This window comes from Carassius gibelio, chromosome A10 (genome assembly GCF_023724105.1).
Source record: "Carassius gibelio isolate Cgi1373 ecotype wild population from Czech Republic chromosome A10, carGib1.2-hapl.c, whole genome shotgun sequence".
Lineage (NCBI taxonomy): Eukaryota > Metazoa > Chordata > Actinopteri > Cypriniformes > Cyprinidae > Carassius > Carassius gibelio.
The window spans coordinates 23,002,246-23,019,060 of record NC_068380.1 but is presented as its reverse complement, the minus strand read 5'-3'; the positions used below and the strand labels follow the sequence as shown (position 1 = coordinate 23,019,060).

Sequence of the window (16,815 nt, the reverse complement as noted above, 5' to 3'; positions counted from 1 at the left end):
CCAAGCGAGCTCGTCGCCCCAGAGTCTAGGGGAGGAGGTGCCCGGCCACTTGAAGGGAAGTTCCCTGCAAGGGGAGGAGCTGGGACCGACACAGGCCAGGAAGCTGCGAGACCTGCTGAGCAAGTGGCAACATGTCTTCTCGGCACACGAAGAGGACTACGGCTGCACCAACGTCGTGCAACATCGGATCCCCACCGGAGATGCAGAGCCCAGTAGAGAAAGGTACCGACCCGTCCCACCTACCCTGTACACGGAGGTCCGTACACTGCTGCAGGGTATGCTCAATCGAGGGGTTGTTAGAGAGAGCAGCAGCCCGTGGGCAGCTCCCATCGTGTTGGTACAGAAGAAGACTGGCGCATGGAGGTTTTGCATCGACTACCGCAAGCTGAACCTGGTCACTAGGAAGGACGCGTTCCCCCTACCCCGGATCGAGGACTCCCTGGCTGGCTTGACACGCTCGGCATGGTACTCCACGCTGGACTTGGCAAGTGGCTACTGGCAGGTACAAGTGGCCGGGGCCGACCGGGAGAAGACCGTCTTTACCACCCCGTTCGGTCTCTTTGAGTGGGACCGGATGCCCTTCGGCCTCTGCAACGCTCCTGCCACCTTCCAGAGGCTGATGCAGCGGTGCCTGGGAGGTCAGTTGATGGAGTCCGCCTTGGTATACCTGGACGATGTGATTGTCTATTCCCCAGATTTCGACTCCCACTTACAACACCTTGAGCAGGTCTTCGGGGCCATGGAGAAATATGGGCTGAAGCTCCAGCCGGACAAATGCCATCTGTTACGGCGGGAGGTCAAATTCTTGGGACACTGTGTGGGCGCGGCGGGAGTTTCGGTCGACCCGGAGAAGGTGTCGGCGGTGCGAGAGTGGGCTGCCCCGCAGACGGTGAAGCAGGTCCGGTCATTCCTGGGCTTCGTGGGGTACTACCGCCGCTTTATCAAGGACTTCTCCAAGATCGCAAAGCCCCTAAATCAGTTGCTGGCTGGGACAGGACGCCCCCGAGGTCGCGGATCGCCGGCTATCCTGTGGAGCCCCGAGTGTGAGGCTGCGTTCCGGCGACTGAAAGACGAGTTGCTGCAGGCGCCGATTCTGGCATATGCTGACTTCTCCAAGCCCTTTGTCCTATACACGGACGCTAGCAACCTGGGTTTGGGGGCCGTGTTGGCCCAGCAACAGGATGGTGTAGAGCGGGTCGTAGCCTATGCAAGCCGGAGCCTTCATCCAGCAGAGAGGAACGACGCCAATTACAGCTCCTTCAAGTTGGAACTGCTGGCGCTGAAATGGGCACTCAGCGAAAAGTTTAAAGATTACTTGTGGGGTGCCCAGGTGACGGTAGTAACTGACAACAACCCCCTAGTACATCTACAGACGGCGAAGTTGGGGGCAGTGGAACAGCGCTGGGTGGCCCAGTTGGCCAATTACAACTACCAGCTCCGATACCGGCCAGGACGGGAGAACACCAACGCTGACGCCCTGTCCCGACTCCCGGAAGCTCAAGGTCCGAGGGACCCACCGGAACCCACGCCAGACCCCGAAGGAGAGGAGTATATGGTGGGCATTGTGGAGGCGCCGGGGACTCAACATGAGGGGATGCCTGTGAGTTGGGGATGGGACCCCTGCCGCTGGAAAGAGCGACAGCAGGCCGACAGGGAGATCAGTGGCTTGATGCGATGGCTGGAACGGGGCCGAAAACCGACGTTGGCCGAACAACGGGCCCAAGGGGGAACAGGAAGGAAGCTGTTGGGACAATGGGCCAGACTACAGGTGAAGGAGGGAGTACTCTGTAGGTCTGTCCGAGATCCGGGGCTGGACGAGGAACTCCGACAGATCGTTGTCCCCGAAGGCCAGGTACAAGAGCTCTTGATAGCGTACCATGATCAGCTGGGCCACCAAGGGCACGAGAAAACGGTCTCTCTCTTGAGGAGGGAAATGGGAAATGGCAGGGAAATGGCGGATGCGAGCGGTTCAATCAGACCCTATTGAACTTGCTCGGCACGCTAGACCAAGAACATCAGAGCGACTGGGTGAGTGCGCTACCAAATCTGGTTCAGGCCTACAATAATAGTACGCACAGTACCACGGGCTACGCCCCCACTTATTTGATGTTTGGCAGGCATGTGCGGATGCCCACCGACTTATTGCTGGGGACGGCAACAACCGAGGAGGAGGGGAACGTAACCGAATGGGTAGGGCGCCACCACCAACGCCTCCATTTTGCATACGAGCAAGTCTCGGGACGGATCCGAGCGGCTGGGAAGAAAAACAAGAGGCTGTACGACCGGACGGCTCGGGAAGCCCCCCTTCTCCCAGGAGAAAGGGTCCTGGTAAGGGACAACCGGCAACAAGGGAAGGGGAAGCTCAGTGACCGATGGGAGAATGCACCATACGTGGTCGAGGGCCAGCAGCGGCCTGGACAGCCAGTATATACAATTCGGCCCGAAGGAAAAGCCGGGCCCGCTAGAGTGGTCCATCGGAACATGATCCGCCCCTGTCCGAACTATCCCAGCCCCGTAGAGGAGGCGCCAAAGGAGCCTGAAGCTGTAGCCCCGTGGATAGCAGGATGGGCCGTGATCCCAGGAGAACGGGGAAATGTCCCCGCAGAAATGGCCCCCAGAGACCCGATGGATATGCCTGCGGACATCGACCCTGTCTCGCCACCACGACGGTCCCAGAGGGAGAACCGAGGTCGGCCCCCGGCACGGTATGGAGAATGGGCAACTGAAAGGCGTTCTAGGGACTAGAACGGTTTGGCAGGGGGGTATGTCACGGGTTGACGAAAGAGAAGCGGAACTAAGTTACGCCGGAATTGTGTTCCCCCCGGGACGGTGTCGCGGTAACACCGGTCCACTTCCGGGTTGCGCCCGATGTCACAATAACAACGCTAATGACAGATTGACATCTGGTGTGGGGAGTTTGATGTGACGATCTGTGAGATGATTATGGAGGCGGAGTAACCACATAAAAAGAGAAGTGCAGAGACCATGGGGAGGGTTGATTCTTATTGGTCGTTCGTTCTCCCGGCTATTCTTCCTGGTTGTCTTTCCACCGTATGTGGTTCTTCTCTTCGGATGTGTTCCCCTAGGAGAGGTGAATTCCTGGGACGTTTGGGCTGGCGTGTGGAGGTATTTGAGGACTATTGTGGGGTTTCGGCTATCTGGCTGTGCAACAGATATATCAGCGATCGAGTGGAGATATTCAGGACAGAAAGAGTGTGAGTTCTGGAAAGCAAGTGAAGACCAGGCCGCGCCATCACTATCGGAGGGAAGTTAAGAGACCTGATCTGGGACTTCGATCAATTGTATACATCTGGACTGGGAGTGATAACGTTGTGAAGTGGACGGAGCCATCATTGGGTGAGTGCTGGCTCTATTTGCACTAAGAGTGGGTGTGCCGTGTCTGAAGTGGTGTGTTTGCACAATAAATCGTTTGAAGTGAAGTTACAGAGTGTGGGGAAGATATATAGAGTTAATGCCGGACGCTCACCACCCCGAGAGCCCACCACCGTCACCGTAATCCACACCCAGGCACTCAACTGAAGTATCCCCCAGCCGTGAGCCCCATTTCTTATTCAAGAACACATACATGCTGTTGATTACTTACTCTGCTGTGCAGATCGCAGGATCCTCTGGGCCGAACGCCGCATGTGATGTCCCTATGAAAGGAGGTGGACACAAGAATTATTCCTTTCCCGGTCACATCCGAAGCATCTCCCAGCCGTAAGCCCCATTACTTATTCAAGAACACATACTTACTGTTGATTACTTACTCTGCTGTGCAGATCGCAGGATCCTCTGGGCCGAACGCCGCATGTGATGTCCCTATGAAAGGAGGTGGACACAAGAATTATTCCTTTCCCGGTCACAACCGAAGCATCTCCCAGCCGTAAGCCCCATTACTTATTCAAGAACACATACTAACTGTTGATTACTTACTCTGCTGTGCAGCTCGCAGGATCCTCTGGGCCGAATGCTGCATGTGATGTCCCTGTAGAAAGAGGTGGACACACGAATTATTCCTTTCCCGGTCTTAACCGAAGCATCTCCCAGCCGTAAGCCCATCACCCATTAAAGACTACATACCTGCTGTCGATTGCTTACTCTGCTGTGCAGATCGTAGGATCCTCTGGGACGAATGCTGCATGTGATGTCCCTATGAAAAGAGATTGCAGGATCCTCTGGGCCGAACGCTGCATGTGATGTCCCTGTAAAAGGAGGTGGACACGAGAATTATTCCTTTTCCCGGTCTCGACCGAAACATCCACGAGCTCTACTTACCCGGATACCCCCCCTCACTCCGGGACGGGTGACAGACTATCCTGGCTCTTGCTGGCCCCGTACAGGCACGAACTGCCGACGACTCCACGCCTTCCCGGCGTCCGAGGTCTGGCTCCGTTCTGGTCGGGAGACACGGAAGGAACACTGAACTTTTAAATTGCTTTTAACCAAATAAAACCTTGTTCATTTTTCATACTTTCGTCCGTCTGGTTCTTCTGGTACGCTCCCCGAGGTGATCCTGGGTTTCAGGGGTGGGTGCAGTCCGGCTTGGCCCCCCCGACCTGTGACATCAACTTTGCATGTCCTTTGGAAATCAGGGTCCCAGAGTCTGGAGGAAGAGAGGAGAGGCACACAATCCACGTTGCTTGAGGTCCAGTGTAAAGTTTACACAGTCAGTGATGGTTTGGGGTGCCATTTTTATCTGCTGGTGTTGGTCCACTGTGTTTTCTGAGGTCCAAGGTCAACACAGCCGTATACCACAAAGTTTTAGAGAACTTCATGCTTCCTGCTGCTGACCAACTTTATGGAGATGCAGATTTAATTTCCCAAAAGGACTTGGCACCTACATACAGTGCCAAAGCTACCAGTACCTGGTTTAAGGACCATGGTATCCCTGTTCTTAATTGGCGGCAAACTCGCCTGACCTTAACCCCATAGAAAATCTATGGGTATTGTGAAGAGGAAGATGCGATATGCCAGACCCAAGAATGCAGAAGAGCTGAAGGCCACTATCAGAGCAACCTGGGCTCTCATAACACCTGAGCAGTGCCACAGACTGATCGACTCCATGCCACGCCGCATTGCTGCAGTAATTCAGGCAAAAGAAACCCCAATTATGTATTTAGTGCTATACATGCTCATACTTTTCATTTTCATACTTTTCAGTTGGCCAAGATTTCTAAAAATCCTTTCTTTGAATTGGTCTTAAGTAATATTCAAATTTTCTGAGATACTGAATTTAGGATTTTCTTTAGTTGTCAGTTATAATCATCAAATTTAAAAGAAATAAAGATTTGAAATATTTCAGTCTGTGTGTAATGGATGAATATAATATACAAGTTTCACTTTTTGAATCAAATTTGTGAAATAATTCAACTTTTTGATGATATTCTAATTATATGACCAGCGCCTGTATTATAAAAAGTAATTTATTCCTGTAATCATTTTCCTGTGATCAAACCTGAATTTCAGCATCATTACTCCAGTCTTCTGTGTCACATGATCCTTCAGAAATCACCCTGTAAAAGGCTGATTTTTAGGCTTAATATTTTTTTTGAAATGTCATACTTTTTTTTGTGTACTCTAAGAGTTGTCATGACAGAAATGCCACTGTGCAAATAATATGTAATCATTTAATCCATAAAAAAACTTACTGTAATCTAATTTTGAGCATTATAAAATATACTGATTGCAAATATTTGTTTTTTGGAATCTGATTATGTAATAATCCAGGTGATATGTAATCTTAGAAACCTTTTGTATGTGTTCTTGCTGAATAAAAGCAGTTTATTTTTTGAACAGCAGTGTTCAAATGTTCTGCCTGGTCAGAATCAAAATTGTCTGAACATTTGCTAGGTGAGTTTAATACACATCTCATAGTAGGACTTTCAATAAATGATGGAGAAACATTTTGATGGTACTTTTATTTATGAACTGCATCCAAACTCCCATATATTAAATTATAATTTATGTGAACCTCAGATGATTTATATAGATTTGTATGTCTTTACATTTAAACAGTTAAGTGGTGGTGCTTTATTTTCTTCTTTTTTTTTCCCTTCAAAAAGGGCAATTTCTGTAGTATCAACATAAATAGCCTAACACAATAAACTAAATTACATTATAAAACATACTTAACCACAAACCCATGCATTTACAATTCACAGCTCCCTCATGTATTTAAGCACAGATGAAAATTTAATTACAAGTTAAGTACATAAAACACTACATTACATACTAATGATATCGTGTTGAAAAAGCTCTTTTACAGCCAAACAAAGAATCAGTGGTAGTTTTTGCCCCAGAGTAACACGTTGAGTTTAAATTAAACCTAACTTCCAATTAAAGCTGTAGGATAGTGTCTTAAAACTCTGCCTGGTCTGAAGAAACACTTTAGGCAGGCAATCATGCAGAAAATAAAAGGACATCCTGTTTACACGAATGAGTCTGGAGTCTGTCTGGAGGTTTCCCTTGTAACGATTAAACTGAATGCGTCAGGATGTTTTAAGACTAATTTGTCACCATTGAAAGAGTGACAATAGTACACAATGTTTCAGAAAACATGTTGCAAAAGTTAAATACTTTCGTCTAATATTAATGTAACATATTTTGGAACTTTTTCCAAGGACGGTGTAACATGCTTCAGGAACACGTGTCTCAAGCTTTGCTTTTACAACTTCTGTAGGCTACCATGTTTACTACAAGATCTATTAATATGTAACCAATATCATTGCTTTTACTGAACATAAAAAAAATAAATAATAATAATTCCAAATGGCAGAGTGGTATCTTTATCATTCTGAGTATTCCACAAAGAAGATTTACTTTATAGAGTTTTAAAGGCAAGGCTGAGGAGGAGCTAGTTCATTTGATCCTGTCAATCATTATGCATGAGTATATAAACAGCTGCGTACCTCACTACCATGATGATTCTTCCAGCATCTCTCCATCACTCCATCTCCTGCCTTATATTTATCCATTTATTACCACATTCATTATTATGTAATCTTCAGACTACAGCACTCTATTTTGCACATAAAAGTAAAAGTCCAAAAAAAATAAAAAATTTGTATGATTTACAGAGGAATAACATTTCATAAGTTTTTAGATAGATGTTTATGTTATCTTAAATTCACAAAGAAAGATTGCATAGTCATTGTGAAATGATGTATAGAGTTTTTTTCCCTAAGAAAACTACCTCAGCTTTGCTGATTATTATTTTTCATTTATTTTTTTAGGACATCTTAACAACTTAAAGATCATGACATCAGTTCAGCTCTGTTCTGTAAGGATCACACAACTCTTGTCCGCTAGAAGTAACACAGTTTAACCAGAGCCCACCCGAACCAAAGCAAAACTGTTCTTCCTCAGTCTCACCAGATATACTTCCTGGATGGAAGGATGGCATGGATAAAGCTTTCCATTAACAGTTCATTTGCAAGTTCCAGCACTTATGAAAGTCCATCAGTTATCACTCTTTGCCTATCTCGACTGCTTGTCGGAGCGCTTGCACCCCGGGCAGGGCCATCTTCTCTTAATAGAGGGGCTCCAGGTCAAGAGACTTCAAAAGCTTCTTAAAAGTGAATCTGTGTCTTCACCTGCCTCTTCACGTTTCTAATGCTCTTCTAATCTTTACTGAGACCAGTGACTTATCTTGAGTCATACATGGGCACACCATAGACAGGGCCTTTTCTCACCATGAATGAATGCAGCTGAAACATTTAAGCAGAGATACAGCTCTCCTGGGTCAATGAAACACCTAGGGTTTATAATGGATTCTGCCATCAGAGGCCCTGGAACCCTTCCTCGTGGCTGTGTTTATGAGGCGCCCAAGTTGACAACTTCACACATTCGCTTCTGTGTCCACTCTGTGATTTTCCTGTGATTAGTAGAAGTTTTAGTGTTTTACAGCTCAGCACCCAGTTCTTACAGCCTGCAAAAGTGTGCCCTCTGTGAGTGTTAAAGACACGGCAGTAAATGAAACTTTACACCTTTACAAAACAGTATTGTGGAGGTACAGTACCTTGAGGATTGGGAATAGAGAACCAATTCTTATTCAAAACTAGTTCAGTTTATTTATTTGAACCAGGTGACATTAGTTTCTGTTCAGCAGAGAAAAACACTGGATTTAATGAAAGCAAAAGACTGAGTGCATTGACACAAGTAAATAGACCACATGCTTCTAGTGCATTGTCCTCTCTGGCTGTCCACAGTTTGATGTAATCCAACTCAAACGTGACTGAACTGTTTTAATGAATTGACTCAAAAATCAGTCTGAAACTCACAGGTTCACTATTTGTTTGAATCAATCTAATGATTCTTGAATTTTTCTGTCATTACTTTTGTTGTGCCCAACTGGAAATGAACCAAGAACTTTTAAAAGTGTTATGTTGAACTGAAGGCTCATGAGACTTAAATCAGTAAAATTACCAACTGGTTGTTCACATGACAAAGTGTAACTGAAGATAAAAATTCAGAACCAAGTTTTTGACATAACAGATGGTCCTCTAATAAGAAGAAATAGAGAAAAATGCCATTGTTTTTATTTGGAAAAATCCTCATCAATAGTGGAATCAGAATATTTAACATGGTAACACCACAGTTCTTTGATTTATACCACGGAACTGAATGATTTTACATTAGCTGTGGTATTCACATGGCACAGATAGCCGATTTAATGTGAGTTGTATTCACTTGGTCAAGCTGCGTTTGCCCTCATTGTGGCATGCTGGGATGTGCCACTGTCTCTGATCATTTTTCCTGTCTGCGAGATCAGGGCCGCCGTCTCACTGTGTGGCCCATGTGCTGTTTTGGAATGTCAGTTAAGTAGATGGACAGGAATGGCTTGTTGACAGAATTGTGGTTGAGATGAAAAGGAAGTGTTGACAGAAAATTTGGTTGCACTCGTTTCAATATTTGTTTTTGTACGTTATAATCAACATTGGTAATTAAAATGCAGAATGACTGCAATTTGCAAAATCAAACTAATTTAAACGTAATTACAGTTTACCATTCCTCTATTTGAAGGGGACAGTGAAATTGTAACAATATTAAAACTCCATATACATCGGGAAGAAGGAGGCGGGAACCGGCGCACAATCAAAAACATTTTAATACTCAAAAGTAAATACAAAACAGCGCACCAGCCCCTCGCGGACGACTGGTGCGCGCAAATAAAAACCAAAACATAAAATATGTCCCAGGCCTGGTCCTCTCTCGTCCTTCACGGTCGTCACTCCAGTTTTATATCCTTCCATCTCCTACGTGGGACTCGATACTGGCGGTGGGGCGCAGGTGTAGCTCATCTCCAATCACTACACCTGGCCTCACTCCTCGTTCCCACGCCTCTCGGCCCCGCCCCACTCGCCACAGAAATATTATATTAAAAAATATAATGTAAATCACATGCATTCTTATTGTCTCATTAGGGATGCCGAAACATTTCTCCTGGACTCCAAAAAGATCCGCGCTACTGATGGGGGGTGGCTGGTGTTTGACATCACAGCCACCAGTAATCACTGGGTCCTGAACCCGCAGCAGAACATGGGCCTTCAGCTCTGCGTGGAGACCACTGACGGTAAGCCAGTCACATTTATGCTTTAATAAAGGACACTCACACAGTTTATGCTCTGTCAGAGATGCACAGGATCGTACTGGAACCTGGAGTATCAGTACTGAATAGATTACTTACTGTACAGTTATGGTACATTACTGATTACAGATAACGTAGTAAGTAATGTAATCTAGATTACTCTTTTTAAGGTGATGAATTGTGACTACTTTTCAGATGTTTTAAACTTACAATGAAATGTACTATATTGACAAAAAAAAATCTAAGAAAAAGAAAATATATAACTTTTTCAATATCAGCATCATAAAATGTATTCAACATTAAATTAAACACTAAACACTAAAATATACTAACATTATAGAATGTCAACATTTAATTGTCAGTGTGACCATTAACTGAGATCGGAGAACTGTGAACATACAAAATTGTTGTTAAATTATTGAAATATTAACCTCCTCAGAAATATTTCAGGTAAATATTTTCTTGAAATAAAGTACAACTTAGCAAATTGAGGGAACAAGATAGTAATTATGTGCTTGTTTTAGTACATCAAGGGAATGAAATGGAAAATTGTGCATACGATTATTATAGTTTTTTCATGTCATGTGTGGGGCTCCGTACCAAAGTCTTTCAAGTAAAAAAAACAAACAACAATTGTCCTGACTTCCAGAAAGGTCAATTACTAAAGGTAACTGGATGAAGACACTGTGATTTACAGCTGTACATTACCAGTGTTTTGTAACTTGCATAATTAATTGATTCATACATGGTTTCATTGCATATTGTGACTCTAGATAGTCACATCTCTAGATGGTGCAAGCAGACAGTTTCTAATTAAATGTGATTATTCACATGGCCCAGTTGTTTGATTTATTTTGCATCAGCAGCCAATGAGCTGCAATGTTGCTGCACAACATTCAAATATTTGGCTAGAGCTTGCTGTAGCAGTTGCAGTGTGCTTTAGAAACCCTCCACCTTCCCCAGCTCCACCTGTATAGGGATATACAGAGTAATTAATTTATGTTATATATGGGGGTTATTTAATATATACTGTATGAGCAGCAGCACTATTTTCTGCATGCTCACAGCAGCATACAGCAGACAGTCTCTGGGTGTATTTGCAGCAGCAAGTCAGTGCTTACTCTGCCACAGCAGCGTAGCAGATCTATAACGCCAAGACCAAACTAATTAACATTTTATGTATATAACCATATTAACACTGTCTAAGAGTTATCATGACAAAACAGCCATTGTGCAAATTATATATAATCATGTAATCTATAAAAAGTAACTGTGATCTGATTATGAGCATTATAAAGTGTAATATACTGATTATGAATACTTGATTTTGGGAATCTGATTATGTAATCCAGATTACATGTAATCAGATACTACCAAGCTCTTTGGAGTACAGTATAATGCCGCTTCACAAATTATTCTCCAGTTCTTTTTTTCCAAATTACTGATGGAGTGTTTCACAGATATTAATGCTTATGAAATTGCTGTTGACCAGTGATCACTAGAAGTCTGAAGTCAATTGAAGTGAAGTCTGTATGTACGTACAAGTTATGTACAAGTATGTATGTACAAGTTTACATTTTCCAAAGGTGTGCACTAGTTATGCGATATCTTTGTATAACAAATGTTATTTACATTTTTGCACATTAAAAATTTGTGATAATGTGTCGCAATGACTTTGAGGAAAATAGTGTTATTATATTTATTAGTATAGTATTAGTATTCTTATCCAGGGGTACATTCCCCAAAAGCATTTTTAGTTCCATTAGTTCCAACATAGTTTGATGATTTGGTGTTTCCCAAAACCATAGTTCCAAAACTGCAAGACAACATCACAAAAATGTGTGGTTGGAACTACAACTTAACTTATATACTTGTATAGCATAGGGTCTTGTAAATATTATGTGGACTTAATTACTGAAGATCATGGTCTTGAGCACAATAAGTGAGATAACATGCAGTACAATCTACATGTTTCCATCTATTTATACATAAACACACACACATTTTATTCTGCTTCTTTAAGTATGTGTGTTGTAAGAGGCAACCTGCAGTTGAATCACACATCTGGAAATAAAGCAATAAAACAACAGATATTAACAAAAATCCCTTAGATGCCATGTTCATGACTTTCAGCAATAATTTGGCATCAGTTCAGTCTCAAACCAATTAATTAGCAGAAGTTATTACTCCAACTGTGTGGTGTCATTTACAACACTTCTATAGTGTTGAATCAGTGTGGTCTGAATGTTGGATGTATAAATTACAAAGATTTGGGACTACCTAAATTGAGTTCTTCAGTGAACCATTTTATTTTACTGTAGTGTTTATGTAGAGAGTTAAACTGTTTTATGGGAAATTCTAGTTTAATTACGTGGAACTGCAAATGTGGGATGTGTTTTGTATTTAGTGGACTTTACAATAAACCGCTGGTTTCATTTCCATTCACATATTTATTATATTAGCTTAAAAACAGACACATTTACCAATGTGAGACTTCACAAAAGTATCATCTTTGAGTCACGACTACGCCCAGTTTTTCCTCTTTCTTAAATGGGAACCTGATGCCATGAAGCATTTTGGGATCAGTTTTCAGCCCTCAGTTTGACATGTACACAATCACTACAGTACCTCTGTGGGCCATATAAACTGTCATAAATGGTTGTGGTGATTTTGCCACCCAGGAAGATGTTTTCATGACTCTTCATGATTCTTCTGTTTGATATTCAGGTAGAAGCATCAACATGAAATCTGCTGGTATCATCGGAAGTACCGGACCTCAGTCCAAACAGCCATTCCTGGTTGCTTTTTTCAAAGCCAGTGAAGTTCTGCTCCGTTCTGTAAGAGCTGCAGGAAACAAGAGGAAGAGCCACAACAGAAACAAAAGTAGAACACAACAGAAATCTTCACCAGCTCTCAAAAGTGGAGGTACAGCAAAGTTTTTGGTTTCACTTTATTTTGATGGTCCCTTTAACACATTCTGTTTTCTATAAGTAATGTTTAACCTACACGACTACTAACTCTCATTACACTGGTAGGGTTAGGGTAAGAATAAGTTGAAACAAAGAGTTAGCAGATATTAAGTACATGATGAGTCTGATGTGAGTTAATAGACATGTAATTGAAACATTACTTACTGTCAACAGAATGTTCAAAAAGGACCATCAAAATAAAGTGTTACCAAGATTTTAAAATATTTGAAAACATTCAAATGTGCTGTTAGTAATGTTATGCATTTGACTAACATCCTCTAGACACGGCCACAGAGCAGTTTCAGCTCACTTTCTGACATCTTCATGTACAAACATGTTACACAAAAAACTCAAAAGCAGTTTCTTGATCTCACAGCCTCTAGTCTAATCACTGGATCAAACTAAATGATGCATTTGATTGCATAAGATCTATTAAATATACTCAAGGCACATTATAAAAAGGTGCTTGTGGAGATTTTTGTGCTATTATATTATTATTATTAACCAGATACACCAGATAACTTTGTGCTTTCAAGTGTTTTCAGAAATCTAAATGAACTCTGATTCACATTAGTACTCATTCAGATGGTGTTCAAGGCATTATTACAATCATGTTTTTAAGAAGATGTCCTGCTGTCACTTTTTTGGCTTTTGCAGAGGCCACCACAGAAAGGTGTGATTTCCTAGGGCTCCAAGTCATTTTTCCAGCTAAATCAATCTGTGCAATAAATCACTTACAAAGTCGTTGATTTGCAAAGTAGCAGTTTTTAATCCACAGTTTTAGATGACTCACTTGACGAATACCTGCTGAGCGTACCTAATGTTTTCTGAAAGTAGGCCTCTTAGCTTCCGTCAAATTACTGAGTATTTACTGCGTTCAGAGTCTGTACACAAAGACGTCCTGCCAGCTGCAAACATAGAGCACACTGAGCCCACACACACTACCAGACTAAACAGCACGACTGCCTCAGTGTTTGGAGGTTTAACTTCTGTTTTGTTGCTATTATCTAGATCAGAACACTAGTGAACAGAGACAAGCCTGCAAGAAGCATGAACTTTACGTGAGCTTCCGCGACTTAGGATGGCAGGTAAACACATGTGGCGGCTCGCAAGACATCAATCAATTTCAAGATTGCACAGCGCGATTGCTTCATTCAGCCAGAGAATTCATCTCTGTCTCTCTGTCATTTTAGGATTGGATTATTGCTCCAGAGGGCTATGCAGCCTTTTATTGTGACGGAGAATGTTCGTTTCCACTGAATGCACACATGAATGCGACCAATCATGCGATTGTGCAGACCTTGGTAAGCTTCATTTGTTTTATCAAACAATATCTTTTTTTAAATGTTTATATATATATAAATCAACTTGTAGTTCATGTATTTCATGGTAAAATTAAGAAATACATTTCATTGTTTAGTTTGAAAGAGATTTTAGTTTGATTAATAACCATTTTTGTTACTATGTTGTCTCTAGTTAAAACCCACTGGTTTTTAGTCACGCATATCATACATTTCTCTCGCTCTCTCTCTCTTTTTTGCTGATCATAGGTCCATCTAATGTTTCCTGATAATGTGCCAAAGCCTTGCTGTGCACCGACCAAACTAAATGCCATATCAGTGCTGTATTTTGATGACAGCTCAAATGTAATTCTGAAGAAGTACAGGAATATGGTGGTGAGGTCCTGTGGATGTCATTGAGGACAGAGTGTCTGTGTCTCATATTGCTGGAATAACATATCAGAAGAAATAGTTTTTGACATTTGATGTACAGTATTATGTATATATTAGCTCATTATTCCTCTTATTTATTTGGCTTTGTTTTGTAATATTTTATTTTATTTTGTTAATATGAGAGATGTAGATGAGTTACCACTCTTTACCACTGATCCATATCCAATTGCTATTTCTCTGAAAATATTTGAATAAGTTAGGCCAGTTAGAGAGAGTTTTAGAGGATTGATTATAATTTCCTTTCTTTAGATTACATGTCAAATTCATAAGCAACCACTCCAAAACAGAACTGCTGCTATTTTACACAATAAATGTAAATGCCTTAAACTCTAAGTCACCTAAATACTTTATTTTTATTTCTTTTTATGTGGGGGAAAAAACAGCCATATTGGATTCTGCAAACAAACTAACATTTTTCTCTGCTACTGAATTATTGTGGTGTTGTTGCAAAAGCACTGAGTCATAGGACTATACATATTTCCTCAAATAGTCCAAGGTATTGCAGCCCACAATTACTGTTCTACATTAGTGTGGGTGGATATGCAAAATTAAGTAAGGTTATTATTATTATTGTTATTTTTTTTTCTACAAGCAAATATTCTTCCTCTCTATATACACTTGTATTAGTACTCTGAGTAATATATTGTTTCGGAAAATATTGCATTTATAATTTTAGAACAGTGTTTGTATGTCATTAAATATATTTTCAAATACTTTTTCTGTGTCTGACTCTAACAGTTGACTCTGTATTTTGGTTGCAGGTTTTGCGCAAATTTGCTAGAAACTCTATTACTCTACTCTATTATTTGTTAACCTCATCTGATCACATGATAAAGATTTTTTTTTTTTTTTTTTTTTTAAGGAGAACGTTTTTATTGAATGGCAGAAAATGTAGTGATTACATCTGACTTGATTGAAACCAGTGGTCAAGGCTCCCAGATGTTATGTGGCCCCAATCTAAAAAGAGTGTTGATGTCCATTGAATAGTGGAGTCCACCTGTTAACTTAACTTCTAGCGGCGTGGATGATTTGCATTCCTGCGGCCTGCTGCCCTGCATGATTACTCCTGCTGCTTCACAATCCCATCTACTGTTTAATATCATGGATTCCTTCCAATTTCACTAAATGTCTTCCTTTCTACAACACTAGGCCCAGTGTGAATGCTGCTATTTTAAGGAAATCTGTGCCAGTGAGTAGACTCCCTTAGTGTAAGCCTGTAGCCACATAAAAGGGAAAAGGGATCATTTGCCATTGTGAGTATAGATGAATATACTGTCCCGTTCACTGCAGAGAGAACACACATGCACACGATCGATCAGTGTTGGCTCTTCAGAAATTTGGATGCTCGTTTGATGTTCAAACTAAATGATAGCGTTTACACGGTTAATATCAGACTTTATTCTAATGTGTATTAGCCCAATTTCTATAACTGGATAAAGCCAATATTCTTGTTTGGAACAAGCTTAAGTGAATTGGAATTTTGTGTCATGATCTGCACGTCCAAATGAAAGTAATAAACCATGCTACAACTCAAATATGTGCAATTCAAGCTATCCAGATCATTTTTAGAGCAAAAAGGAGACTGATTCAATTACGTTTACTTTTTTTCCAGATTAAAGGCTTATTCAGACCCCAGAGCTTAGTTGGAAAATGATACGCGTGTAAACATGCTTGTTGAAATTATGAACAGAATTTAAACTTTATGTTTTTTGAACCATAAAACAAGGGGACACCCACCTTACCACAAATCTGTTCCTCATCCGTTTAGATTCTAGCTCAAATTGCTGCTCTGTTTCTGCTCTTTGACTTCATTGTAGTAATGAGCTTCATATGCTTGTTGTTTTGTGTAGTCAAAGGGTCAACTGTCAATCATATCCCTGTGTTTCACTCCAATAAACCTTGGTATGCTTGAAATGAAACCAGAACCTGCAGTGGACGAGACACGAACACAGTTATAAATGCAGTTCTGTTGTCCCATACACATGTACATGTTGTGGAATTAGTCGCATATTAGAATGATTTGGAATGTGTTTTATCTAGTTAGGTAAATATTTAGGCCACTACACCCCAAGAGAACACAATCTGAACATGTGCTCCGCTTTGTTTAAATGAATGGGAAACATTATTTTTAACCCGTGTGACACCAGTTGAAATATGTAAAATACCTAAAGGCATGGAAAAGTTTGTTTTTATATATCTTTGTGATTCCACACGGTAAAACTGACCTTTTTCTTGTTCTGTTTGTGGATCATTCATGACAACAAACAAATTAATGACACAAACAAATAAAATAAAGTATCAATGTTGTCATATTTATTTCTGAAATTCTTCTCCCATTACTTTAGCCTAGCGTAAGCTAGAACATTTTTATTTTATTTTCTCTGACCGTATAGTTTATTTTGAAAGTGTCCTCTTGCAGTCAGCCCACAACGCTGCTGAAACTTGATCTAATCAAAATGTTTTCCAGTTTACTTTCTTCATCTTTCCACATTCCCTTTTTCCAATTTGGGTTTAGTGGGTGGGC

General features: G+C 41.6%; 1 protein-coding gene across 1 annotated transcript; it reads left to right on the top strand.

Moving 5' to 3' along the window:
* The first annotated feature begins 9,151 nt into the window (after positions 1 to 9,151).
* Positions 9,152 to 14,961, top strand: LOC128021578 (bone morphogenetic protein 5-like). The gene is made up of 5 exons (XM_052608895.1): positions 9,152 to 9,574; positions 12,317 to 12,514; positions 13,570 to 13,646; positions 13,752 to 13,862; positions 14,109 to 14,961. The coding sequence occupies exons 1-5, from the start codon at positions 9,403 to 9,405 to the stop codon at positions 14,256 to 14,258; spliced, it is 708 nt and encodes a 235-aa protein (XP_052464855.1). The 5' UTR covers positions 9,152 to 9,402; the 3' UTR covers positions 14,259 to 14,961.
* Positions 14,962 to 16,815: the final 1,854 nt, after the last annotated feature.